The sequence below is a fragment of the Haemorhous mexicanus genome, chromosome 1 (genome assembly GCF_027477595.1).
Source record: "Haemorhous mexicanus isolate bHaeMex1 chromosome 1, bHaeMex1.pri, whole genome shotgun sequence".
Classification (NCBI taxonomy): Eukaryota; Metazoa; Chordata; class Aves; order Passeriformes; family Fringillidae; genus Haemorhous; species Haemorhous mexicanus.
The window spans coordinates 41,279,348-41,306,972 of record NC_082341.1 but is presented as its reverse complement, the minus strand read 5'-3'; the positions used below and the strand labels follow the sequence as shown (position 1 = coordinate 41,306,972).

Here is a 27,625-nt window from a genome sequence, read left to right as displayed (position 1 = left end):
GAAGAGGCCTGTCAACACTCAACTCAGCAGTTTGCTGTGAGGGAGGGATGCAGGGAAGAGAAGCTGCACTATGATTCAGTGTATTACCACAAACATCTTTTGCTTATGAAATGAAATACTCCATTCAACCTAATAACACTTTTACAACATTCAGAGTGGAAGATGTAGTCTGCTGCTTCCAGGCTTGATAGAGCTGATATAACAACTTCCATCAGGTTGTCATGAGGAATGCCACAGCCAGAGCACCTCAGCATGGAGCATTACCTGCTCTGCCATTTGCCAGGAGCTGCTACAGGGCCCAGGCTAGAACAGTCCTATAACACTTGTTTCTGTTATGCAAATACCTGAAAGAACTAAAATGGGAACTGAAACAGTTTTTTTTTTTTTTTTTTTTTTTTTTTTTTTTTTTTTTTTTGCTACCTGTTGGGTGCAGGGCTTTGCAAGGGAAATTTACTCATGGACCTTATAGTCTTTGATCAGCTTGGCTGACTTTTCTGGACAGGAGAAGCAGTTGTTCCATGCCAGTCCCACTCTGGACTTCAGCACCAGCTGGGTGGTAAAGAACAAGTTGAGTTATTACTGTCTTCTGCCTGATTTTATGGTTCTTCTAATGTGCTGACCATTGTTTTATCTCATCACTTAATAATTTGAAAAAATTAGCAGCAACTACAATATGGATGTTAGCAGAAGGACCGGGATCCTTGCTTTGTGAAAAAACAGGAAATAATGCGGGTCATTCTCTGTTAGTTATTGGATTGGAGTGATTTCTAGGTTCTCTTGGATATATATGAAAATAAGATTGCCCTAAGGACAGCAAGAATATTTAAGAATATTGTCTAAATCTATTTACAGATACTGAATTCTGAGTTCTGATGCTTTATCTCTATATTTTGATATGATGAAAGCAAGCTGTCTTCACAATTTTAAGGAAATGCTATTATACCACTGTATAAATCCGCATTAGGCTTGGGTCTTGAATGCTTTAAACAATTCTGGTTCCCCTGTCTCAAATAAAATGTAAAATAGCTTAAAAAATTAGTGAGATGAATAACAAAGATAATCATGGGTATTGAAAAATTTCCATAATATGAAGTTAAGTATGCTAACACTGTTTAGTCTGGAGAAAAGCTGGCTAAGGGACAACAAGCTTGCAGTCCCTGAAGCTTGACATAAAGAAGGTGAGTAGAGTTCATTATCCTTTCCAGTGCGAAACATAGAGACCTAAAATGAAATTAGAAGGTGTTAGCTTCAGAGCAAAAAGAAGCATTTTTGAATATAATGGGTAATTCAGCCAAGAAAGCTATCAACACAAGATGCTGGAAAATGTTAAGGTTTTATAGAGCAGTTGACAGATTCATGAAAGAAAATTTAAGCAAGGCTGCCTAAAGAAAATTCTCACATCTGCCTCAATAAACTGCAGGAAGCTGGGGCAGTATTGAGGGTAAATGTTTATTTTCTTACACTCAGGTCTAGGCAGAGTGGTACTGGCCAGTGGCAGAGTTGATGATGTGGCAGAGATCCAGCATGGTGCAGCTGTTCTTTCCATTCCTGTACCCTGGAGTCAATATCATTGCTAGAAATGAGAAATTTACTCTGTTCCTGAGATGGAAAACTATCTAGATAAAAACCTCAATTTTCTAAAAAAAAAAAAAAAAAAAATCATTCATGAGGACAGATGCATTTTTTTAATAACAAATTAGATAGCTGTTGAATGGTTGCAAAAGAAATAAAGGCAAGAGTTTAAAAGGCTAACTTTTTTTTCAGACGTGCCCTATCAAATATTTTGTTGCCATGTAGAACTGAAACATCAGCATTCAGGGTTGCCTCTGCCCCAGTCTGGGTCTGCCAAGGCACCTGGATGAGTTAGGCATCCCCTTCTTGCTAAGGTTCTGCAGAAGTTGGCATCTTTTTGTTTGACCTTCTAGAAATCCTTGACTGAATGCCCATGCATGGTGCTGCATCTGCGAATTAGAGCTGTATTATTTGGGTCACATGTAAGAAAACCTGGCCAGGTATCTTAACAAGGCAGATTAACATTCATCTGACACACACATCCTGGAATAGTGAGTGCCTCTTCCTCACAGAAATGCAGATCTGAATAGCAAACACATCCTCCTTTTGTTTGGATTTGCTGTTCACCTGTGCTTTGATTTTAGGGAAAGATATTCCAGAAGCATTTTTCTTTCTAATGACTAGCTAAATATAAGGAAAGACTAAATCTTGAATCATTCTTCTAAACCCCAAGCTCTATCTCTGATTATATTTCTGGATTAAATAGCTTTTATTTTCCCCTTAGAATTTATTTTTGTTTCCCAGTCTTACTAAATCTTTTGCAGTAATTCTAGAAGTAAAACAGCATGGTAATCCTACCCATTACTAATTTTCTACATGGCCAAGAAATGTCGAGGATTTAATGCTGGCAGTATCTTTGGAGTTCATTTCAGATATAAAATAAAGAGAAAACTGGTTTACAATTGATTTTACTCAAGTAACTATTTCCTAAGCACCATGATTGTATACAGTAGGAAATAGGTATAACTATTTCCTTAGAATAAAGCAATTTGTGAGGTCTATCATAAAAGGCTAAGAGAATGCTGCCTTTGCTTCACATCCCTTTTAACTGCCTCCATAAAATTTAAGGAATTGCAATAAAACTTGGGAAAGTAGTTTGACTGCTGAGCATTATTTGACAGCACTTGTGAGATTACTATCTGCACAAGGCCATTTGGAGTGTTTGCACATAAGAAATTATTTAAAATTATATTTATTTTCGGATTTTTTCTTATTTTTACCTTTAAATATTTCTCAATCTGCCTTTTTTTTTTCCTTTCCTTGAACAGAAAGATCTTTAAACAGTTCACTGCCTCCTTGGCATTTCTTCATTCCGCTTTTCATTTCATGTGAAGTCTCCTGGGCTCTGACCAGTTCAAAACACAACTTTGTAGTTTTCTGTGGTAAATGACTGACAGTGTTGGAAATTATGCTCCTTTTCTGACAGGCAATTGTATTCACACTGCTAAGCAGTGTTTGGACTGAACTTTTAATTTAACCCTACCAGCTTTTTTTTTTTTCTTTCTTTCAGCATTGTCTGTATTGTGATTCCTACCATGGCAATGTATCTTCTGTTTCTGAAGCAGCTGCAGTTTTTTCTGTGATTCCAAATGCATCTTTGGTGAACAGTTTGAGGTCTGATGAAGTATTTGCTGTTGTACAGAACAACCTGAGACATTCATATTAAAGCCAGTGAAAGGATGGCTCCTGCCAGTGTCTAGGAATAGAGACTGTAATTTTTTTTGGTGTCTGGTAGTGACTGATATGGTGTCAGTTAAATTACTAACAAAAATTATATACTAATAGGACTATGAGTTTTGTGAAAACTGTAAACAAAGTTGAATATAGATGGAGTTTGAATAACTCTCTTCTGTTAGTGTCTCTATGCCAAAGTTTTGGCATGTTCAAGAGAGGGTTTGGGAATTTTTGATACACTGTAAGTATCTTTCTGATATTTCACCTAGAAGAGAGCTATGCATAGTTCTCATTAGTTCACATGCTTAAAATTCCTCCTGTATTTTGATGCTTCCAGTCCAAAACCCACAGTATAGTGCTGCTGGATTTGTGAAGTGTTGGATTTGTGGAGGTTGTGAGATATTCCCACGAGGCTAGCCAGTTCTTCCTCGGAAGAGGTGTGCACTAGCTGTTGGGGCAGCGTGTTTTAACTCTGCTGGTCAAACATCTGTACCAGCTCAGGGCTAGAGCCTATACTGCACCAGCTACCTCCATAGGAGAAGAGAGGACAAAGTATGTGTGGCCTCCATGAATGCTTCAGGATGCACCACAGAGATATCCCAGCTTGTGGAGAGGTTTTCTAACTCACATCTAGCCCCAGGAATTGTTTTCAGGCCACCCAGGCCCACATGAAAATGGTTGATGCTTAATAAAATAAAGAACACAGTCCTAGGTCCTGTGTGAGCAGTCTTGGCAATGTATAACCTTTCATTAGGAATTGATTTACTTTAATAACTGGGAAACTTGGAAAGGTAGAAACCTTTTAAATTAGCAAAGTTATGAAATATTTGTGTATATAAAAAATAGAATTAATTTAGTATCTAGCACAGACAGCATGCCATGTTTTCATTCCAATATAAGAATTTATGTCATTTGAAAGAAATTATGCTCTTACCCATATGTCTCTTTTCTACAGAACTCAATTTTGAGATGTGTGTGTATTAGAATCTTAAAAATGGTATTATATTTATATCGGTTTTATCTGTGCATGCTGCAAGTGGGTGTATAAATGTCTTCTGAATGTTATTTGTTACAGGTCATCCCTTGCTTTGAGATGAGAAGTGCACTAAGAAAGCTTTGGAAGTTCAAGTTCAAACACACAGTTCACAGAATCGGATTCCAAGATGCCACAAACACCATTAAAACCCCAACTTTCCTTTTTTTCTCTATCTACTCACCTAAATGCAGTCTGACCACAATTCTGCCATTTACTCGTGTTATATCAATGCATTTCTAGTGCAAGCTGCTGAATACCTACACAGTCCTGCAGGAGGTGTTTCTCCTGTGTGTCAAAGGATGCCTCACTTTGTTTCCATCCATCTAAAAAAGAACTAGAGACTTGACCATCCTCCATTTTTTTTTTTTTTTTTGTAGTTAAAAGATGACAACGTATTCCACTAATTCTTGTCTGTACTTGCATGGTGTGCAGAATTATTGATCCATACTGCACTATAATTAAGCAGAAAGTCCAGTTTATCTTAAGGTGCCTTTTAACTATAAGTGGTAAATCTTCTCAGATTATGGAATCCTGTGGTCTGCTCGAGATTCAAGGGTCTGTGAGGAGTCCAAAGAGCAAGAGGCAAAAATCTGAGATTGTAGTTTAAAGCAGGCTCAGGAACATCCTTTCCAAGCAAACATGAGCAGCTCAAAGCAAACACTGATGTCTGGAACTGGGTGATATTCGATTTATAGACATAGTTGCAATATAATATGTGCTTGTCATACAATTATATCAATAATGTACTTTTATAATATAATTAAATTGAATTAATTTAGCATATATTAATAGTCATGCTATCTATATTCTGCTATATTAGCATGATCTAGCTGTCTTTTTATATATAATCCTGACAAGGACTTGCACAAACAGAACAGTTTTTGCCTATATGGATAATTATATTAATAACCACTAAATGCATTTATTAATCACACAGAACAGGTGAAGGCTAACTCCTTTTGTGTGCAGCTGCTCTCATGAGCCTTCTGGACACAGAACAAGAGTGGAGGTTGTTAAAGAGCTCATGGACTGCTTAAAAGGATATTGCCCTTTTTCTGTATATTGCCTGTTGAAGAGTTCACACACCTCAGAATGAGCTATTACTAAATAACTTATTGACTCTGAATAAGGCACTTTGATGCACATGTTAGTCTAAGTCTGATTTTTTTAATGGGGTGGTTCTGAAAGAGCAGTGTGATTTATTTATCTGTGTATCCAAGTCAGTGGAGAAAATCTACAGTCCCACATCCCTTCCTGTAATGATTTAAATTCAAAAGTCAGTCTTTCAAATTTTTTTTTTTGCATTTCTGCATGTACATTTCTTAGCTTCAGCTGACCAAGTATTAATGTGAAGAATGTCCCTATCCACCCTATCTTTCAGATTTCCCAAGTAACCTGATGTAGCACATCTGTTTTCTAAGCAGCATCCTACAAAGAATGCAGAAGCTACTGCAGATGTGAGAGGGTTCATGGGAGTGATGACAACATTTTTAGAGTGATCTTTTAGTTTATTATATGGACAGAGAAGACACAAAAGGCAATCTGAATTAAAGAGGATGTTGGAAAGGTGCATGAATTTTTAAGAGTGGGATAATCTCACCCACCTTTTGCTTTCATGGCCAGAATTTTTACCATTATTTAATTTATTCCGTCTCCGGCTTTTCACTTGTTCTTTCATCTTCAAGATGCATATATTTAACATCTTAGCTCAGGTTAGATTCTGTGGACTTTAAAAGATTGAAGCATTTTTAAGAGAATGGTGAAGGACAGTGACTGGAGGGAGAGGGTATTTCAAATTAGCAAAACTGTGAGGGAAGTAGGGATGATGGAGATGATAAAGAAGAGAAATTTTATAAATCTCTTTCCCTGCTGCCCATGTTCACACTTCTTCACTATGAAATTCTGCCACTTCTTTCCAGCTTAGTCTTCCTGTTCTGGTTGATATTCAGCCCTGCTCCTACAGGCCTCTTGGATAGTCATTGACATTTTTCCAACAGCAGAAGAAATGTCTCACCAGCCTTCAGTTCTCTCCATTCAGCTTGTGGCTGCAATTGGGCCTCTCATAGGGGTGAGCCCATAGTTTGTCTGACTGTTAAGATATTTGCACAGACTCTTTCTTGCCTTTGCTAATAAACTGCCTTACACAACCTCACTGCTTTCCCCGAATCTCACAGCTGCCTGCAGTTCCAAGGACTGTTTTGGATGGCAGGTTGCAGCATCCCCTTGCTGCACAGAATGCAGAGCATGAAGCTTCTGCTGTGTGTTAACTGGTGAGCACCTCCCTGTACAAATAGCACGATCATTTCTGGGTCATGCTTAGCTTGCTCCTTGCTGTGTTAGTGGCAGAGTTTATAAGTGGAAATAGAATCTAGAGCCACAATAATTTCTCTCAGTTAGCTTCAACAGTTGTTGGTTGTGGATTTCTTTTTGTGAAATAGCAAAGCTTTTGAGTGACATTATTACGCTAGGAAGACCAGGACTGTGTTTGCAGTGAATATGCAAAGCTATAGACAAAATGTAGAGCATTTTGACTGACATCCTAAAAAACAAGGGACTTCCTTTGGAAGTTGTAAGGTGCTCAAATTCTATAGTGCTAAAGACTTATAAGTACACAGCAAATAGAAAAATGTATACCTACAAACATATCAGGAACGTTTTCTAAAGTAATATTAATGACACTTTTTAATATTAATGAACTGCTGAAGATAATTCTTTTGTCACATAAACTTATATATTACTACCATTATTCTGATCTTAATTGATTCTCACATAAGAATTACAGTTGCTAATTCTGTATTCATAGGAAGTGAATTTCTTCATTAACAATTATTTTATGGCTCATTTTAGCTGTGAAAGGAGAGTCTCACTACATTTTCTTTACCTCCCTATTTCTATCCTTTCAATACCACCAATATGGAAATTCAGCATGTCAAACTTCTGGAGAGCTCTGATTTTTGTCTCCCTCTTAGCCCCTCAGTCTGTTAGCCAACCAAATGGGATTCAGAGGTCGTATTTTTAATCTGCTGTTGCAAAGCTAGACTGAAAGATGCTGCTAAGATACACATTTCTAAGCAGGGAGGTCTGAAATGTATTGAAATGATGTCAGAATTTTTGTTAGCACTGATTTCTGCATTTTCCACAGGAGAAGTTAGTGACAGAAGAACCAACTGAGAGGCAGACCATGAAAAACATTAAATTATACTGAAGTGTCTCTTATAGTAAAAATGAGGTCCTTCTCAAGTAAACAGGGAGATGTACAGCACCTAAAACACCTAAAAGCAAGCACTCTGACCTGCTCACTGAGAAATTGGTGCATGCTTGGTTGACCCTCTATTGAGGGTCATTTTTTCAGCACTTTGTGGTGGTGGCGATAGAAGAACTGTAATTTTCTGCAGCTGATATAAACAGGTTTGTTTTAAGGGGATGATGTCTGCCTGACATAACCCTGAAGACAAGCATTCATCTTTTTTTCAGGATGGCAGGTGAAAGCACCCTTTCCCTTGCTTGATCTAAGTGGATTTGTTGCCCTTGCCATGTGTGCAGTACTAAATAAAAACAGTGTTCCCTGAATAATAATGATGCTTTAAGCTAGTAAAGTTTGACTATTTAAAAATTATTATTTTTCTCTGCCTAAATCTGTATTTTTCATCCCCTGAAAGCAAAAGCAAAAATCTGAAACATTTAGCTGATTGTGATTTTTAAAAATGCTATCTAGAAAACAGGTTCACTGACACATATGTGCAATATATACTTCTGGTAAACAGTACGAGATCATCCACATTTCAGCTCATTTTTTCCAGCAAGGAGATTTTTGAAGACTTAGCGAGTTGAAAAGAGCAGAGCAGGCAAAGCAAGGGATTGTATTATCCACCCCTTTCACACTCGGCACGTGATGTTTTTCTGAGAAGCAAGAAATTTGTTTTCCAAAGACATTGTCAAGTTCACTGAGATCCACTGACTCCTGGTAGCAATGTAAGCTTGAGACAGCAGTGACAGGCTTTATTTCAGGACACTGCATATCGTACAAAACAAGCTTCCTTCAACTGGAATGATGTCTGAGTTACAGCACCACCACCGTGAAAATTAACAGACACACAGATCAGCCAAGCAGTAAGTGTGCAGGATTTCTGCTCATGCACAGACAGCTCTTCTCAGCTTTGCTGGTGATACTTTCCAGAGGCAGCTTCTGTTTGAGGGGTTATCCTGCTTGTGAGCACCCCGTGTTCCCTCTCCAACCTATCCTTCCAGGAACTGCAGAGAGAACAGAATCCTGCAGCAATATTCGGGCACTAATTATTTTTGCCAGCAGGAGCTCGTTTTGGCCTTTGATTTTGAGCTGACAGTTAATAGATAGGGCAGTTTCAGAAGTGGGTGTGTTTTACAGCACTCAGCAAATGACTGCCTAAATCACAGGTACAGCTTGCAATTGCAGTGATATAAAACATCTCTCTGTTTACTCTCTTTATTGAAGATATGTATTCACAAAGAAGATATATTTTTTCAATACAATGAACGGTATATTGGCATTGATAAGGTGAACTTTATGGAGAGAAACTGAGTAAACGTTATTATCATTGCATTACAGGCAGAAACTGAGCTTGCATTTGGCTGCACAAGCGATATGCCTAGAGGGAGGGGCAGCCTGAGGCAGCCCTGGGCAGGGCAGAGCCTACAGAATGGGCCAGGGCAGCTGGAGTGTGTAGGGATCCAGGGCTGTGTCTTTACTGCAGGAGAGACTAGGGACAGGGAATGAACCCTTGGGGCTGCTAATGCTTATTTTGCAGTCTGGCACTGTTCTGTGTTGTCAGGACCAGTTTTGTTTTCCCCTCTCCCTAATGATATACTAAGATGTTTTGCACCTTCAAGGCTTCTGTTAAACCACAGATAATGCAACCTATAGCCTGCATTTTGTACTGATAAAGTGTTGTTTTGATGAGTTGTGACACTGCCATAGCATTATTTAAAATGCTCTGAACTGAGAATAATGCACATTTAAATAGTGTTTATGAAATCAGGCTATGGGGACCAAAAGGGGAACTCTTGGCCAAACATTATGCAGAGTGATGAGGCAGTGCCACACAGCTTGAACTTTATTTAGCAGTGTGGATAAGGTCCCAAACTTTAGCTTGGTGTATCTGAGCTGATGGAAGGTGCTGTCTGCTACTACGTGTGATATCTGTGGTTATTTTCAAACAGTCATCTCATGATCTTGTGTGGGAGCAAGAACTGAAATGAAAGACCTCTGTATTTCTAATTCTTGTGCTCCTCCTCTGCAGAAAATGCTGCACTGAAATACAGTAAAAGAGTAAAAAGACCTAAAGAATGTAAAATGACGGTTCCTGATGACATACAGTTTTTGTCATCTCATCAGCTTAATGGAGAATTGTCAGTAGAGCAGGAGTAATTCTTCTCTCTGGAGCCCCTGGGAGCTCTGACTTTATTTGCAGCAGAAGTTTGATTGAATTCTGAAGTAATAAGAACTTTAAGTCAAATGCATTACTAAAATTATGTGCTACGGATGCAGGAGGGATTAAAGAGTTTAAAAATAATGATTTGCTCAAGTCAGCCTTGAGGATCAAAGCTTTGGCTTCAATGCTGTCTCAAGGTGGACTTTAGTGTCTCATGGGATAGTTTCATGGCTCAGTGCAACACAGATAATTTGGCATTCCAAGCTGTCAACACCATGGATTAATAAAGTGTTTAGAGTATCTTTTAAGTTATTATTGCAAGCCAAGTCTCACGCTCTTCATGAGTGCTGCTGTGTTTGTTTCTGAAATGCAGAATTTTTGTTTGTTTGGTTTTGTTTTTTCTTTTTTTAGGAAAATATCCTTGAAATTGAGAGTAGGCGATTAAAACCAGCAGGAAACGTATATGAGAATTCTTGGTGGTCTAATAAGGGATTTAGAGACTCCAGCAGGGGAGAAGTATTTTATAAATTTAATATGAGGGTAAATAGTATTATCTCTGTTTTGCAAATGCAAGAACTTATTCAAGATCATTATTCATAGTCCTTAAGCTTTTGTGTTTCTTTTCTTAGCTAACTACATCATGCCCCTGTCTCCAGCAGAAGGGCAGGAAGATGCATAGAAACTGAACATCTTAGCTGGGATTATCTCATAAAGCAACCTTAAATTTTGGCAGCAAGTCAAAGGTTTACAGCACATCAAGAAATGAAACATGAGGATGGTTCGTGGTGCTGCTATCAGCTCTCTCTCTATCAACGTCCAACAAGCAGAGGTCAGAGTAATTATCTCCTAGTCACTTTTGGGGTCTTCGTAGCAAATGAGACACTCAGAATGTGCTATGGAAGAGCACTGTAATGCTTGGGTAGTTTTGGCACAAGGCAGTTGCTCTGCAAGGCTCCATGGCCCTCTCACAGCAAGCTCCTGAACTGCTCTCAGCTTAGGAGGAAAGGATCCAATGGTCAGTGTGCCTGGTTCCTCCCACTGAGCCTTTTCCAAAGTGGGAAATATCTTATTTGCTTCCTTGCCATGTGCTTGTTGGAGCAGAGTTCCATTCCTCTCGAATGGACCTCTTAGGAAATTGGTACAGTGAATGTTGAGTACTTGTACTTTGCACAGGTTTGGTGCCTTAAGCTGAAGGTTCTATTAAGAGACCAATGGAGTCATTGAGAAGGGTTGTATAGATAAAGTTAACTGCTAACTTCTAATGTAAATATGAACATTTAGACAAATTGAGAAAAAGGGCAAAGTGACTACCTAATTATTATGAAAAATGGTATTCATGTTTTGTACAATTATGGCTATATTAAGCCTATTTTAAGCAACTAATATGCAGATCTGATTCAGAAGAGATTAATTGGTAATATGAACACTTAAGCTATATAATTTACTCTGATTGAAGAGGCAATACTAAAATGTGGCATTAGCAGATGTTGGATGAATTTTTGCTCTGAATCCATTCACTGAAAATGTTAGGTAAATCTCCCCTTATTCTAAACAATTAAATACTCTAATTTCTGGATTTGACTTGCATCTCTGTTTTGTTTCTTTGAATTATTAGTCAAGAGTCGTTGCTGTGGCAATAGCCAGTTCTGTGATGAAATGAAGCACATTCCAGATTCAGCTGTTAAGGTCTGTATGGGGGCCCTTTGGCAGCATCCAGCAGGGTGCTTATTAGAAAACACCTGCCCCTTTCTGTTAATATTCAACACCATATTTTTGTTCTCCACAAACTCGCTGGTTATCACAGGGCAAGTCTCTGGGCACTCCACTAGTTGCCGTGAATAATTCACTGCCACTCTTCTCACCCTAGAACAGAGAAACTGTGTTTTGTGTATTGTGCTGGCACCAGAAATTCCCTAAATCCATATTTTCTGAAACAGAAGGGAAGCTGCAAGTCATCTCCTTAGTTCCATTGACAATGAAATAGTTAAATACGTTTAATTCACTCAAGCTCATCGGTTCTGATCCAGAACCAGAATTTCATCTGCACTGTGGGGATGCCCCTGAAAATTGAAGTAAGGGAAGAGGTGGGCAAATTACGAAACTGTACTATCTCAAATACATATCATAAAGCCTGATTATGAATAGAGTTCAATTGGAGGCCAGCTATATATGTAGTGGGGTATAGCTCAATTTCATTTGCCATAAGCACAGAAGTCGCACCTGGATGCCAGCACACATGCTATGCAAATTTGCCTAAATGCTGTAAAGTCCTGCAGTATTAGCAGAGCAGGATCCTATAACAACTGTGTCCAAAAGGCCTAACAATGTGCAGCTAACACTGATATTAAATTGAATGCTTCTCTTACTATTGTAAATGGCTGCTTTGCTGTCTTTGTCAGCAGAGTTGTGGCATTCATCCCGTTGCTAAGAATAAGAATAAGATGACCATCTGCATTTCTGCAAAGTGATGGCTACCCAGAGCGAGTTCAATAAAAGAAAATTATGGCTTTGTGCTTTGCTACAGCTGATAAATCACGAGCAGGTCTTACACTGAGGCGAAAAATGAAAAATAGCATTATGTGGCAAGACTCTTTATAGGGTACCAGCTGAGCAGCCACTTGAATTGTAATACCCCCAAAATGAATGTCATGCAAGTGGTGAGTAATGACCTGTTCATGAGGAGCTGGCCATGCTGGGTTATTAGGGATACTGGTGGATACATGTCAGGGGCCCCAGTGATTGTGCGAAACAGCGACAGCACATATATGCCAGCTATGAGGGTGTTTTCCATTTTCTTCCTTCAGAATAAATCTCTTCAGTGCTAGTTCAGCACATCATTCCTCTCCCTTTCTGTGACCTGGGGTCTTCTGTGGCAGCCTATTCCTTTAGCCTAAAAGACTATGTCCTGGAAATCAAAGCTGGTTAAAAGACAGCCTCAGGGACCCCTTGGAGGTGTTATAGACCTTTTTAGGGTTTGAGTATGACTGGGGTTCTCTCACCATATACATCACTGTAAAACCACCAGCTGTCTTATTTCTCAAGTAATAAATGCCTTTCTCATTGGTGGGGACTCCAACTGAAACCTAAGCAGGAGTTTTTGGTATCCCAAATCAGTTCTTCCTAAAGGCAGTTATTTTCTGGTTGTGTTTCCTCCTTCAGTTTACTTTGAAATCAGTAGCTAAGGTTCTAGTAGTTTCTCCTTAGTTTAGTTATCCTGTGTGAGGAGTGCATTGCATGCATGGTTTTGCAAATGAACAGAAATATGTGCTAAATGAAGATAGAGTAAATACTATGGAAAGTGGGTTTCTAAGCAGAGTTTTGACTGTTATCTCATAAATATTCATTGATGTCTACAATATAGTAAGGTGTTTTCAAGATGGTAGTAAACAAAATGATCATTTAAAGGCTATTTGTAGCCATTTGCTTACAATAATAGGTAAACAACTGCTTAAAGACAAATTTTGATCCGAATTTAGTAGGAATAGCTTAAGGAGCCTCTGATCAAATCAGGTGTAATACAGATCCTGCTGTGGCTCCAGACATGCAGAACTGCACTCCCATCTATTTCTTTTTCAATTTTACAGTCTCTGCTTAAACACATGGTGATTGTCAGTCAAGAAATGCCTCCAGGTGGATTTTCCCAAAGGACGCAGCATGGTGTCAATGGGAACAGTGCTTTAGAAAACATCAGCTTGAACAAATATTGAAAAACATAATAATCACTAAAATTCAGTTATCTAGAACACAATTCTATGCGCTGTGGGGGGAAAGGAAGAAAAATGAGAAAATAAATTTTTGAATCTGAGATTATTATTCTCACTAATTAATAAGTGTTTGGGCTGTATTTATTCTGTAAAGGCCCACTAGATGTCAGCACATATCTAGGCTACCACAACTGGAGCAACAACCATCTGGTAGTAAAAAAACCCTCTGCCCTGGAATGATGTAATTTAGACAGCACATAGTCACTGGCTCAAAGTGTTTTGTTTGACTTCATGAAGATTTCAGGTACCCCCACTGTAACAGTGACTGTTTTGGCCATCAAAACAGGGATTTTATGCCCGTTACTTTTTGTTCTTGTTTTGCAAAACACTTTCATTGCCATCTCCATTTGATCCATTGTCTTTCAGGAAGTACTTCTCATATGCAAGTCTACCAGGTGCAGCTTTATAGTGAGGATAGCTAATGTTTGGCTTTTATTTGAAGATATAATGGCCAAACTTATTTTAAACATGAATATGACAATTCTGTTTGAAGTGGCAAAAACTCTGAATAAAACTTCAGGCATATTATTCATAGCATAACAATACATGAGGCAAAACCCCCCACACTATGTGTATTACATGTATGTTTCCCTTCACCTGTCTTTCCTGTAAGAAATAATGGGAAAAAAAAATCACTCTATTATGCATTCAGGCTATTTAAAATGCATAGACACAGTTCACTGCTAGCACTGTTTTAAAGCTAGATCAAAACTCTTCTTGATGAATTTCATCACACAGTAGCAAGGATTAGTATTCAACCATATATATGTTCATATGCTGTGTATTCATAACTTAATATTTGTCTAGATCCAGTGTCAAAATAAAGAAGAATTTGGATGATTTTGGCAGGTAATCCACTTTTCTTAACCACCCATATTTTCAGGACAAATGTGTTTTGGAAAATATGACATATAAACCAGAAACTGTTGTTTGGGTTTTTTTTCTCATATGGTTCTTAGCTATTCCAGTAATTCAGACCTACAGCTGTTGCTAGCTGGAGTCAGGGGACATCATGTCACCACTGAATTAGGCTGTAGTGAGCTGTGGTGCAACCCCTGCAGCTGGTCAGTTATCAGGAAAAGGATCTGTGCTCCTTGTTCACTCCATTTCATCAGAGATACTCAGCTGAAGCACGTGGGCTAAAACATCTAACTTACCTGCAGACACCACCTGGGCTGCACCCTGAAGGGCAGCTGCAGAGGAAGCCTAGGGATGGGATGCCTCAGTGGAGGGCCTGAAGTTAGCTTTAGCCTTAATTTCTCGGTTGCCAGTGTGTCTCTGCTGTGGCAGGGACACTGCACGTATTCCTTGCACTGAGTTATGGATTCCTGCAGACTTGGAGGTTCTGGGGAGCTGCAGAAAAAGCAGAGGGGCTTTTTGGTGGCTTTTTGTTGGCTTGGAGTGGCTCCAGCCTGTCCTCGGATGTGACCTGGTGTGAGAGGTGTAATCTCGTATCAGTTGCAGCCATTCAATTTGCACTTAGCATATTTTACTCAGTCCCTGTCCCAGCATCTGCCCAGGGTCTGCAGAGAGTGTGTTCAGCAGGGCAGAAGGTTCAGCAGGTTTCCAGGCTAAAGTGCATGGCAAACACTGGCCTCCCCAAGATACCTGTGTTAGTCAGAGCACCAGCCTGAGTGAGGAGGTGCTTGGTTCTTGCAGTGTTTCAAAGCTGATAAAGAGCTGACCAAATACAAGACAGGGAGGGATGCAGAGTAAGGGATAACTTGGATTCAAGAGTGAGATCAAGTCTGCCACCAAATTTTGCTCACAGAAAATACATCCTGCTGACCTAGAAACTTGACTGACCTTATTCACACTGTGCTTAAGGCAGGTTGCCTAGCAGCAGAGATCTTAGCAGAATTTAGCCCCAAACAATGTCTTGCTGTCTCATGTGTTAATAAAATTTAGGATGCATTGGAATTTCCATGCCAAAGGTGGAAGACAGCCCCTCTGAATCTCACACAAGCAAAACAGTGCAAACCTAGGTAGGCTGGCTTTATTGTTTCTGGAAAATGAAGGCTACTTGGATTGTGCTTGACAACCTGTCTTTTTCTAATGTGACATAAAGGAATTAATCTTGTTTTTAAAACAGATTGCTCTGAATGCTGAGTATCTGAGCAGTTTAAAAATGCTGGTAAGTGGGAAGGAGCTGAGGAGGAGAAATACTTGGTTTAAAAGTAAATTTCATTGGGACTACTTGCTGATTTCCTATCACGTGAATCCTTGAGAAGTCCATGAGAAAACTGGATGAATAAATGTGAGTGTTGGAGTTTATTAATATTATGTCTGCCTGGGATAAAATCAGTGATTTTTGTGAATGTCTTGGTTTGGAAACCTGTTCCAAACGGCTTTTTTCCTCTTAGCACAACCCTGTGCCTTTTTCATCCAAAGCAGAAGGTGATTGTCAGCAGTGTTAATGAAGGAATGACGGTATCCCTTTAGCTGTCCAGTGAGTGAGAAGATGTTCAGCAAAGGGGAAGTAAACCTCACAGTTTTCCAACACATTCACTATTCCCTATTACTATAGCATCAAGGATGAACAGGGAAGTTTTTGGCTCACCACTGAGCATTCTCTTTCTCAGATGTGATCTTTCTCCATGGATGGCTTTTACTTCTAAGGAAAGTTCTTTTGTTTATTTCAGATTTTAAAACCAGAAACACAAATAATGCTCAAGAATTTTAAGTCAGGTGAAAGGTAGGATGGTAATTTTAAGTTTTAATGCAGCACCTGAAAACATTTTGATTTCTGTTTGTTTCTAGAAGATGGGCTATGCCATCAACTGGTGGAAGCTTGCCTATCTTAGCCACAGTCTGTGCTGGGAATTAAAATTGGCAGATAATTTTGTTTAATAGCTCTGCAAACTGTTGCAATGTGATGTAATTTACACATGTACATTGTTTCTTAGTGTTGTGTTTTGGCTCATAAGAGCATTCCTCAAAAGTGGCATACCCAAAATCCATTCCCATCTGTCCCCATCCCTTGAATCAGGCCTTCTCCTCGTGGTGGACCTTGTTAGCCCTTCCTTGGTTGCTCAAGTGCTGTGTTCAGCTTTGTCCCATTTTGTGAGTAATTGTTGGTTAAAAATAAAATCAAACCTGAGGTTTTCAGTCACTATGTTTTGCTCCTTAGAGCAGAAAAATATCTTCCTTCCTGAAAGAAAAAGATTGTAGCAACTGATTTCCCATCTCCAGTTCAGACATTAGGTATAAATACAAATTATAAGCTGTGTGGGATCCCTTTTGTCCAGTACCAGATATCAGTTGTTTTTCTAGCATTATTTTTGGTCCTGGAATGATCCAAAACAAGAGAATTTTGTAGTACTTATTCATGATTGTGGATATTGGGATTCAGAGAAATAAGGTATGCCTTTCTAACAAGGAGGATAATTAATCTCTGGAAATCATTTATGTAGAATAGTGCTGGGTTCTTGAAAATTCTAATGTAGAGAATCAGAATTCAATGTTTGCTTTTGAAAGATATTTTCAATTTGATTGCACACAATCATTGGTCTTGATGCAGCAATTAGTAAATGGAAATCTTATTGTTTTTAATATTTTGAATTCATTAATCATTAATCTAAAATAATTGGTTTATTGCTAAGAGGAAATAGTGTAATAACAGTGTCAGAGTATGGTCCTTGCCTCTCAGTGCCAAAACCTTACTATAAGGGGATAACAGGATCAGAGATGTATTGATTAATTCCATACTGTTTTTAAAATGAGAACCTTTCTCTATGTAGATTATGTTCTCTTTCTATTTATAGCATTTCACTGCTCTATGACTCTTGCAAAGAGGCTTATTTTTTCAGACTACCTTTATCAGTTATTCATCATGACCACATCTTTCTGGACAGGACTTTTTGGGGATGCAGTGCTGTCCTGTGTAAGCATAAACCCTGAATCTTGGTGTGTCATGGCAGTCATGGGCTTAGAATACTTCCATGCCCTGAACCAGCAGAGGAATTCTGCAAGCTGGGTGACTGCACTAGTAAACTCCTAGTTATACATTCTGCAGGGGTACATGTAGCTCTACATGATGAATCAGAGAGAATGAAGCTGGCCATTGGAGTGCACTTGATGTTAATTGAAGCAGTGACTCATTCACTTGCATTTTCCCTTCCCACAGAGAATATTTAAGTAAGACCCTTTGCTCCTTATAAGGTCTTTAAATCTGTGTCTAGCTACATATCTGAGAAGCTACTGATCCTCGTGGTTGATCAGATGATCTGCTGTCACATGGGCATGAACAGCACTTTGAAATCCAACTTGAAAGCTGACCAGGGTTTTTGGGCAGCCTGCCTTTCTGCAGCACACTTGTGGGATTCTATGGCCACTGGTTACTCTGCATCTCTTTGCCCAAGACCTACTCCTCTGTCGATTTACTCATCATGAACCCACACTGCTGAAGTAAAAGTCAAACAAAGACAGTTTTTCACATTTCTCTATTTTTTTTTATCCCTGCTGAAAATTAACTAAAGAACAAGTTGCAATGAGCACACCACTTGCCTTGTTACTGTGAATGCATGCAGTAAGTGACAGTCCTGGGCTCATTTTCAATTTGAATTGACCAGGTATCTGAAGGATAGAAAGGAAAACATTGCAGACAGTGACAAAATTAGTTGTATGTTACCCAGCAGGCAGGGTCCAAATAAAGATCCTGTCTCCACAAGGCAGGAATAGGTTGGCTAGAAATCCCTAAACATGAAAGCCTTGCAAAAACAGACTGTCATTATAAAGTGTACCCTTTTTTTTTATACCCTAAGAATAAAAAATCCCGTGGTGTAGTGTAGTAAGGATATAATTTTCAACCAAGTTCTGCAGCTTGCTTAAAGAAAGGTTCTTCACAAGATTTTTTCCACTTTCCTATTAGATTCTAATGGACTATAAAAAGCGAGGATTAATTTGGCACATTAATTGCTAAAAGATTAACACTTTTGTAATTTTTCTAACAATTTAGAAGTGAATTATATAGTTGCACTGCAATCATTCCAATCATTCCACTTAATTTTGCTTCTCATGTCATTTTTCTCCCAGCATTAATTTTGTCCCCGTTGCAGCATTCAGCTCAGGACAAATCTCACTGCAGTCCATTATCTGACCAGTCAAGCCTGCAGAAACAGGGAATCCTACTTAATTGGAAAAATGCACTGATGCAGAAAAGGTACATGTAACTTCTTGCACCAGCTATACCTTTTAAAAATGCATCATTGCAAAGATGACAAACTGCCATTGGTTCTTTGATCTGAAGGATTTTTTGCAGCTGCTGGAGTCAGAAAGTAGGACTGAAGCCAAAAATTCCTTTCATGTCATATTATGGAATAGATGTATAAAGAATGACTGTATTGGGAAGCACCAGGTGAGAATTTTTAGAAGCTCTTCAAAGCCATCAGTGAAATCTGATTTAAGAGTCCCACTTACTCGTTCTTTACTTACTAGTGTTCCCCAGGTAAACTGTATTCCAATGTGCTTCACAGAGTTAAATAATATAGCTACCTGGATAAATAACAGCAGAAGGAGTAGTCAGCCACAGCAAATTATAGACTTGGGGAACAGTTGTTTTTCAGCTGAGATTTAAAATGAAATGGCAAAATTACAGTGCATTATTCTACTCCACAGTGGCCAGAGGATTTCAGCAAGCTCCACCACACCTGAAAGCTATCAAATAATAAGCAAAATTAATCAGACAAGAAGAGTGGCTGGAAGAGTTCAATAACCTGAGCCCTACTGACACAACCTCTATTGAAAATGAACCTTGCTGACACCAGATCTAATGTAACCTGACATTAATTTTCTTCTTTCTGACCTTGCTTGACTGAATGTGCTGGAGCACTTAATTCTTTATGCTCACATCAGAAGGAGCTAATGGGAGAGTCCAGTGGTAGCCAAGCCTTCAGTGGCCTGTCCAGTGGAGCAGTGTGTGAGCTTGGGCAGCTCATTCCTGGAGTAGGGTCCAAAGTTGGACAGTCCTTGGTGGTTGGCAATTGTGAACTCTTTTCCTTGATCCTGATACCAGAGCAGGTTTCCAAAAGCTAGTGTTCTTGTGGAGGTGAAAAGAGCAAAGCTCAGCCTGAGAAATGCAGTAGAAATATCTCAGTTTACACCTACTGAGAAGTATGATAAAGCAGCTGTAGCTGATCAGAGTCTGTATTCTTAGCTCAGACACATATCATAATCAGAGACAGTTTTAACATTTTGAATTGTATGGGGAGAAAAAGATGGAGATACATGCCATAATAAATCATCTGAAAAGGTCTTGTAGGCATAGTCATCAACTGTTTAAAGATTTCACCATTCATATATCTTTTTAAACAGTCTGTTTCTTTCAGAACCCGTACACTTAAGATTTGACACACTTCAGCCAGAGAGGTGATACCACTACAATACTATATCCCAAGCCTACAGAAACACAAATAATGCTATAAAAGTTGCACACATTCTACCACTGGCTCATTTTTTTTTACTGCAGAAATGTTGATTTAGTTAGATCCTTAACTGTCTTTTCCCTGTGGTACCCTCAGCATCCCAGTAACAAAAAGCCATCTGCTTTTTCCAGCCTCCATTTAACACCCGAGCAGGGGGAGTCATGCTGTGCCCAGCATTATTTGCACTCATGAGAAAGAAATGGGAATATGTTCAGTGCACTTTTTAGGGTTTGCCTACCAGCTTTGGAAATCAGTGGCGAGATTCACCCTGATGTTAGGAGCTTGTACATATATACTGCTCATCTAAAATACAATATTTAAGCTGCTCTCCATAGATTTCTCCTTCTACCACAATAAAAGCCACAAGATTCACTCCACAGAAATTTGGAGGGGTAAATGTCTCACTCTAGGTACGTTCTGTGCTCATTTTAGAGCCTGATAAATGCCCAACGATGCAAACTAATCTGCAGTTATTTTGTGGGAATAGTTATTGTGTTAATACTAAAGACTCGTATGGGTGAAGGATATAAATGTTACATTTGATGAGAATTTTACAAGAACACCTATCTTTGTTAAACTTAGTGAGTTGGTGTTGTTAATGACATTCTGTGAATAAGAATTTGTAGAAAAGAAAAGATCTGTATCTGTACCCTCTGCATCTGTAAATGTTCACTTGTAAGAAACAAATTCAACATTTGAGATGCTCTGCTTTGTCATTCCTGCAGTACAGCTTTACTTACTTAGGCCTAATTAATTTTTGGTTTAATCTTTCTGTGCTTGAAGATACATGGACTGAATTTTGCTCATCATCCCACCCACTTATGCCACTTGTGTCAGGTTTGAATATGAAAAAGAAATCAGTGTTGTACAAAAGGGATGCAGCATAATGACAAAAAATACTGTGCAGCAGAGAATTTATTATTTTTTTTAATATTAGGGCTAAAAGGACAACTGTTTTGCAGAAATACATTTAAAATTATTACAAGATAAATGCTCTGCTCAGGAAAATGATAAAAAGCAATTGGAATCAAACAGATAATTTCAAGGGGATAAAAATCACAGCAATGATAAATGGAAATGCCTGCTGAATTTACAAGGAGACTAATTAGGCATATACTGTCTGACATTGCTTCTCATTGCCCAGTATCTCAGAGTCTGACATCAGAAAGGTATGAAGAAATGGAAAATATTTGTAACCCATACATTGTGGGGATCCGGCGGATCTACCAGAGGAGAAAGAACAAACGGATGTATTCCAAGTAAGTGTTCCACAGAACTGGTAGCTGAAAAGAAGTTTTTAATCACCATCTGCCAGCAAGCATAATATTGAAATACACATGGTGGTAAACATTTTGGAATCCATAAGTCTTTCTGGGCTGCCTTCCTAAAAAATAAGGAAAACAATTTTGATGTGTGTTTAGCTGGTGAGCATTTGGTCACCCACAAAGTCATCTGCTTGAAAATGTTGTCTTTGCCATTGCTAAGTGCCTATGAGAAGTGAATCTAGCATGGAAGCATGTAGAGGAAGAGAGGTATACATGTAGGGCCAAACTTGAACAACATTTATGAGTAAAACATGCATAAAGCCTAAATGATTTTCTGACATTGCCCTGCACTTTCAAATTCTTTGAGGTGAGTAATGAAATGTAGGTGAGATTGGCCTTTTCCAACTGTGAAGCTTTCAGGAGAGTGACTGTAAGGAGAGTAAGACCCCTTTTTTATGTCAGTGTTGGTGGTAACAGTGGGAGGGCTGTGATACTGTAGGTAATGGAGCTAAACACAGTGCTCACTGAAGCTTATCCAAAAGCCCTGCTTTGTCAAAAACAGGCTGTATGTAAATATTAAATACATATTGAAAGTATGGTTGTGAAAAACCTTTATTTTTAGCAACAGGAAAGCAGAATAGAGAACTGTGTTGCCAAGACATGATATATGTACTATATACTTCTGGAATGGATTATTATTTTCTGAAACTACTGCAGAAATTGTATGTTCCCATGACTGAAAAGAGAGCACTTTTTAGAATACTTACACTGAGAGGTAAAAGTTAAAGTCCCAGCTTTTGCATGAAATTAGAATAATCTTAGTTCCAGTAGTTCTTAGCCTCCCCATCAACACTGATTTGGCTTTCAGACTGCTTTTCCCTCTTTTAAAATTGATAGCCTAAAAAGATCAAAGTGTTCTGCGTGAGTTCAGGAAATGGACACATCTTTATTTTTACTTCTATGAAAACTGAGTCAGATGAGTATGATAGTCTGATTTTCTAAGGACTCCACTCCGTAAGATGGATGTCAGCACATAAAGGAAACAAAACCCAAAAGTAGTCTATAACACCAATAAGCTTAGTTTCTGGGTTTGCAGTAGAATACCAAAGTTGCTTCCACCTAATATTTCATTCTCGTCTGTATATTCCCTTCAGCAAGAAGATGGCTTGTATCCTGTAGTATATACAGAAACAACTAAACCAATGATGTACTGTGAATTGTTAAAAAGTTCCCAGCTCTGACTTCACAATTACCAGGTGTGGGTGTTTTTGTGGCCCTTTGAAGGCTGGCTGTGGAATGTGCAATCTGGATATAAGGGTAACGAGCTAACACACACATTAATTGGTGAATGTGTTGCCAAAGCAGGCTTGAGTTTTCATAGAGGGTGCTAGAATCCAGGCTCAGGAAGGGGGGACACTCAAACTGACAGTGTGTACGAAACCCCACATCATCAAGAAAAGCTGCTGCAGCTGAGCAAGCAGGCCAACATGACTCCAGCTCCTGGTACTGCTCACTGGTGTCCGCTGGAATGTGTCAAACGACTGAATATGAATGGGCTCCAGTGGGAGGGATGGCCTTTTCCTTGCAAATATTTCTTCAGCTCTTAAGTTGCCCCGCAGCAATAATGCTTGGCTTTTTATAGAACACTGCCTGATTCATTGGCAACCTTTAGCTATTTTATTGATTTAGCATTTCTTCAGAGATGCAGTGAAATATATGACCTGTGGACAATGTGATTTTTTTGAAAGCCGATGCTGATGTCAGGGATATGTTGTCTGGTTCAAGCTCTGCTGCCTCTGGAGTTCATTAGAAGTTGTTTTAAATATGCTTTCTCCTCTGTTTATGAACTATATTTCTTTTTTCACACTTAGTAAGGGTGCTGTTTTACACTGCCTTTAGTGTGTATTTCAAATCTTCTTGGCTGAATTGAGTCATTTCACGGTGAAGTAAGCGGAATGTAAGAGAAATATGCCATGGTTGGGACACTGTGGCTCAGTTTATCTGAACCAATAAAGAATGAGGAAGAGGTTGGGAGGACTTCTAGAATCCATTTTATTTATTTGTTAGAAGTAATGAAGCAAAATGTTTATTGTTTGTGTCCTCTGAATGTTAATCTGGTCAGCAGTTGAAATCACAGTGAGAGGTGATAGCAGGCTCTGATGGGATTATGAACACAAGGCTAGTTGGCAGGTTACTGAATCAGAAGCTAAGGAGCAGGCAGGGCTGGGATTTGGGGTGTGGTGAAAGTGGATTCACCACACAAGGATTTTAGGAATAGAAGCACAGACCTGAGCAGCTAAGTTCATGTTGAGACATGGGTGGGTTAACTGTGAAAAGTTCTGAGCCTGCAAGAGCTGCCACTCACAATCTGATGCCAGCATCTAAATGTAGCTCTAACTTTGGGTTTCTATTTCTGAAAACTGGCCTAAGTCTTGGGGAGTTTATAATTGTGCTGCTAAGGACAAAACCTAGCACAGCAGGTTTGGTATTCACAGTCCTTTGGCAGATACTTTGTAATAACGACATGTCAGGCTGAGCATCCTCCAGCTCCTGTGTATCTGTGTGTATCAAAAGAGAATTCCATTGAAGGAGCTCCTACTTTCTCCTTCTCCTTCCTTATATTTGCTTTATCTCTCTAGGAATCCCACAGGTATTATGATTGCAGCTGCTGCTGCTCAGCTGCTATTGCTGCACTGTTCCCATTCTTCTTTTCCACTGTAGAGATGGAGCATGAAGACCCTTCATAAACTTAAATTTGCTTCTAGTCCACTGAAAGCTTGAGCCAAGAAGCTCAGAGACAACATAGTATGAGAGCACCACTGCACACCATGCAGGGCATAGCTCAGTGACAATGCTGAATAAGCAGGAGAGAAGCCTGGAGTTGATGCATCTGGATTTGGTGGCAGAGGCAGTAGCTGTTGTTGCTACACATGATTAACAAGATGTGAAAATAGCCTCGTCTAGAAACAGAGGGATTTCCAAAACTGATGGGTCAGGTCCATGCTAGAGCCAGTGATAGTGTAATACAGAGTGAAAGCAGCTGGTCTTTCCAAATTCTGTCATGAGCTGTAAATCACAATGTCCCTCTTCTCATGTAAACAGACCTACTGTAACAGCTCATCTCTGGGAAACTTGAAATAGCCAGGGCTGAAATAACTCCTGTGTCACTCCATGTTTGTGCTGATGCATAAAATTACACTGGGATGGAAATACCGTGGTGAATCACACTGGAACACAAATGGTTGTGACTTTTTCATGTTTGCCTAAAGCCAGGTGATTGCTGGTGAGCCAGAAAAGCAGAGTGTAAGTGCCATGTTCTTCACCTGGCTTCCTGCAGTGGCCAGCTTTTCTGGCTGGTGAGGACTGCTACACTGAATGGTTGGTGTTGGTGGCTGGATTAGATTTCCCAAAAGAAGGTCAGATGAAACCAAAACTGCAGTCCCTCCCATCCCTCCCACCAGCACAGGCCACAGAACTCAGGGTTTTGTGATTATGATAGGCAGCAGGTTTTACAGGCTCTCAGGAGTGGCTCAGAATTTGTCTGAGGACCTCTGCTGACACAGGCATCCTCTTTCCTTTCCCCAAAAAAAATGGTGTCTTAGAATTGATTCTGATGTTTTAATCTTTAAAGCAGGAAGCAGTGAGAGCAATAAAATTTAATCAACAGAGCACTTGTTTTATCAAGTAAATGGATAATTGTGACATTTGACATTCTTATGAGGCTCCGTCTCTTGAACATTTGCCTAATTATCTCCCCCCCTCTAAAGATTCTGGTCAGATTCCTCTTTAGCAGTTCACTGCATAATCAGATTCAGCTTTTCTGAAACATTTTGTTGTTGTTTTTGTTATTGCTATGTAGTGCATTCTCTTGGAAAGGTCAAGTATGTTGTCAAATATTGTACTAATTTCAGTTTTCATTGTGTCAGAGCCCTGGACTTTATTAAGAAAAACACATACTGTGAGTAGGTCATTCCAGTAACTACCTCCATCCTAAAGAGCAATGGCATCACTCAGTTGAGATGTTGAGAGAATTTCTGTACAGTTAAAGGGACCCTCTCAAGATTCCTTTTAACTCTATTTTCTGTGTTCCTTGGATCACCCCTTTAGAGCAAAGGTGTCTTTGCCTTCCAGAAGCATGCTTTTGGCAATGCATCTGTGTCACCTAGCTATAGCTGTCAGAAGTGAGGCTTTCATCAGGCTCCCTTCTAACTTAATGGAGGAAAAAACATCTTCATGCAGTAACTCATCCCCAGCATCTGCAATAACTAATCTGATGATGAGTAGAATTTCCCTCTGAAAGCTCTGCTTCTCCCAGCTGATAGAGAAACTGTAGAAAATGGCCTAGACCACACATTCAAGGCCTATACAAAAAAAGTTAGGTAAAAATCAGGTCTGCCTGGGCAAAGTGTCATTCTGTACCTGACAAGTCTGTGCAGGTTTCAACAGTGACAGGACAAATGCATGGACTAAAAAATAAAAACACGTCATCAGTAGTTCGGGAAGCTGTATAAAGTGGTTTCCATCCACTTTTGGATGGTTTCTCTACATGTTATCTCTGTTCTTTTCTTCCCTAAACATCCAGTTCTGGCCCCTGTAAAGAGAGAGGATTCCAGCAGGAAGGACCTTGGGACACACCTGCTACTACATTCCTGAGCTCCACCTAAGAACATTTCTTAGTGTTCTCTCAGGTGTATTTACAAGGCATTGATGTTGTGTGTGTTTGGAGAAATAATACAAGGACTCTGTATGATCTGAGCTCCCTTCCAGCTTCAAATAGTCCACAGACCATGTGCCAGCCCTCGGCGTGAAGTTGGCATTGAGTCCACAAAGTGAGCTGATTTCCTGAATAGATGAGAAGGCAGGTGGCAAGCCAAAAAAAAAAAAACAAACTAATTTAAAGCCTGTGAATGGAGAATGAAAGGCACAGATGTGTAAAGGAATACTCATATTATAGCTCTAGACAGACATTAATGAGTGTGTGTCCTAACTATCATGCCAAGGTTATAAGCCCCTGCTTACGTGCAAGACAGATCTAGTTTGTCTGGCTCAAACATTGGCAGTTCAAACTCTCTCTTAATTACAAGATTTATGCCTTTGCCTTTATCCAAAGAAATGAAAGAGTAGTTCATTCTCTCAAGTTCCATTGCTTTTGTTCTCATTACCATAAATGTAAAGGTGCCAGTTAGAGTTGGTCAGACATTTTTATAATTAAAGATTTAAAATTCAATACTGAAGTGAATGTTTTACACTTTGGCACTTCTGGTTGCTCCATCAAATATTTTGTGTGATCTTCATTAGAGTATGAATACAGTGGGGTGCTGAAATACTTCAAATAATTTGTCCTTGGGGTCTCCTTCTCTTGATCTCTGTTTTTGTTTTAAAAAATTGTTGTCATGGGGTGGAATGGTTTATGAAGTTTCAGCAGTGTCACCCAGTAGTGCAGAGATTAGTCTCGAGTCCCCCACAGGATAAGGAGTCACAGGTGCGTGTGATGTGTGGCTGGCACTCCTCTGAATCTGCCAGCATGTCTGTCATTTGTCCCTGGGCCAGTGGAGAGTAAAGATGGCTCATTTAGCATATTGATGGCAGGGCAACTGGAGTTTTTCACTGATTCAGAACATGATTTTCCTTGTACAGCTCACTAGTCTATCAGAGCGATTTCATGTTGAGGTTTCTCTCACAGCTTCCAATTTGTTACACCAGGAAACATTTTGGTCCCTCTGGTTTTGGTGGGAAGAGTCACAAATGTATTGCAAGTGAAGCTACAAACATGTCTCCTTTTACACCTCTGACCTGGTACATATCTTGTCCTTTCTCCTCTTCCTCCTCCTGCCTCCTTTTCACATGCACTCATGCTCTCTTGCTGCTGTTTCATCTCCCCAGCATTCCCAGGGATGCCTGACATGCAGTAGGTGCCCACCTGGGGTGGTTTGTGTCCGAGGCGTTTGCTCTCTGCCTGGTGTGCCCTGGCAGGTGGGGCTCCTTCTTCAAAGGCAGGTGAGGAGGCACTGCTGCCCCTGCACTCAGAGATCAGGAACTTCCTTACCACAGCAGCCGTGGCTTTAGTGCTCCTTCACTGCCTGCCCACTGAGACCAAGAGTTCAGATTATTGTGTACTTTCAGGGAGATGTGGGAAGAGCATGAGTTCCCTGTGCTTTGGAAGTTACTCCTTTTACAACTCTGATTCTTCCAGATAGGCATGACTGTTTATATGAAGAGGATAAATAAATATGTGTTTGTTTTGAGAAACATGTTTGTTTTGAGAATACAACATCGTAGAATAGATTTAATTTCACTGCAACATTATCAACATTGATAGCAAATATCTTTAAGGCAGAACAGAAAGGTAATGTATTTCTTCTTCTCTTCTTGTCATCTTTGTATTGTTTTTCCTTCAATTTGATCCTGCTGCTGCAGTCTGAGAACCTTTATGCAAAGCATGGAGACAACTTAGGCTCTCATCAGATTACTCATTGCCTTGCAA

General features: G+C 39.4%; 1 protein-coding gene across 4 annotated transcripts in view; it reads left to right on the top strand.

Annotated features, from left to right (window-relative positions):
* Positions 1 to 433: 433 nt before the first annotated feature.
* The window catches only part of GADL1 (glutamate decarboxylase like 1), a 134,837-nt gene continuing 107,645 nt past the window's right edge, over positions 434 to 27,625 (top strand). Inside the window, exons 1-2 of one of the 4 annotated variants that reach the window (XM_059846759.1) lie at positions 463 to 553; positions 10,320 to 10,519. In XM_059846759.1, the coding sequence (XP_059702742.1) occupies positions 10,453 to 10,519 (67 nt within the window). In that variant the 5' untranslated portion in view covers positions 463 to 553; positions 10,320 to 10,452. Of the gene's footprint in view, positions 554 to 6,463; positions 6,553 to 10,319; positions 10,520 to 21,019; positions 21,136 to 27,625 lie in introns of those variants that run through there. The other 3 variants (XM_059846747.1, XM_059846788.1, XM_059846739.1) reach the window with 3 other exon arrangements.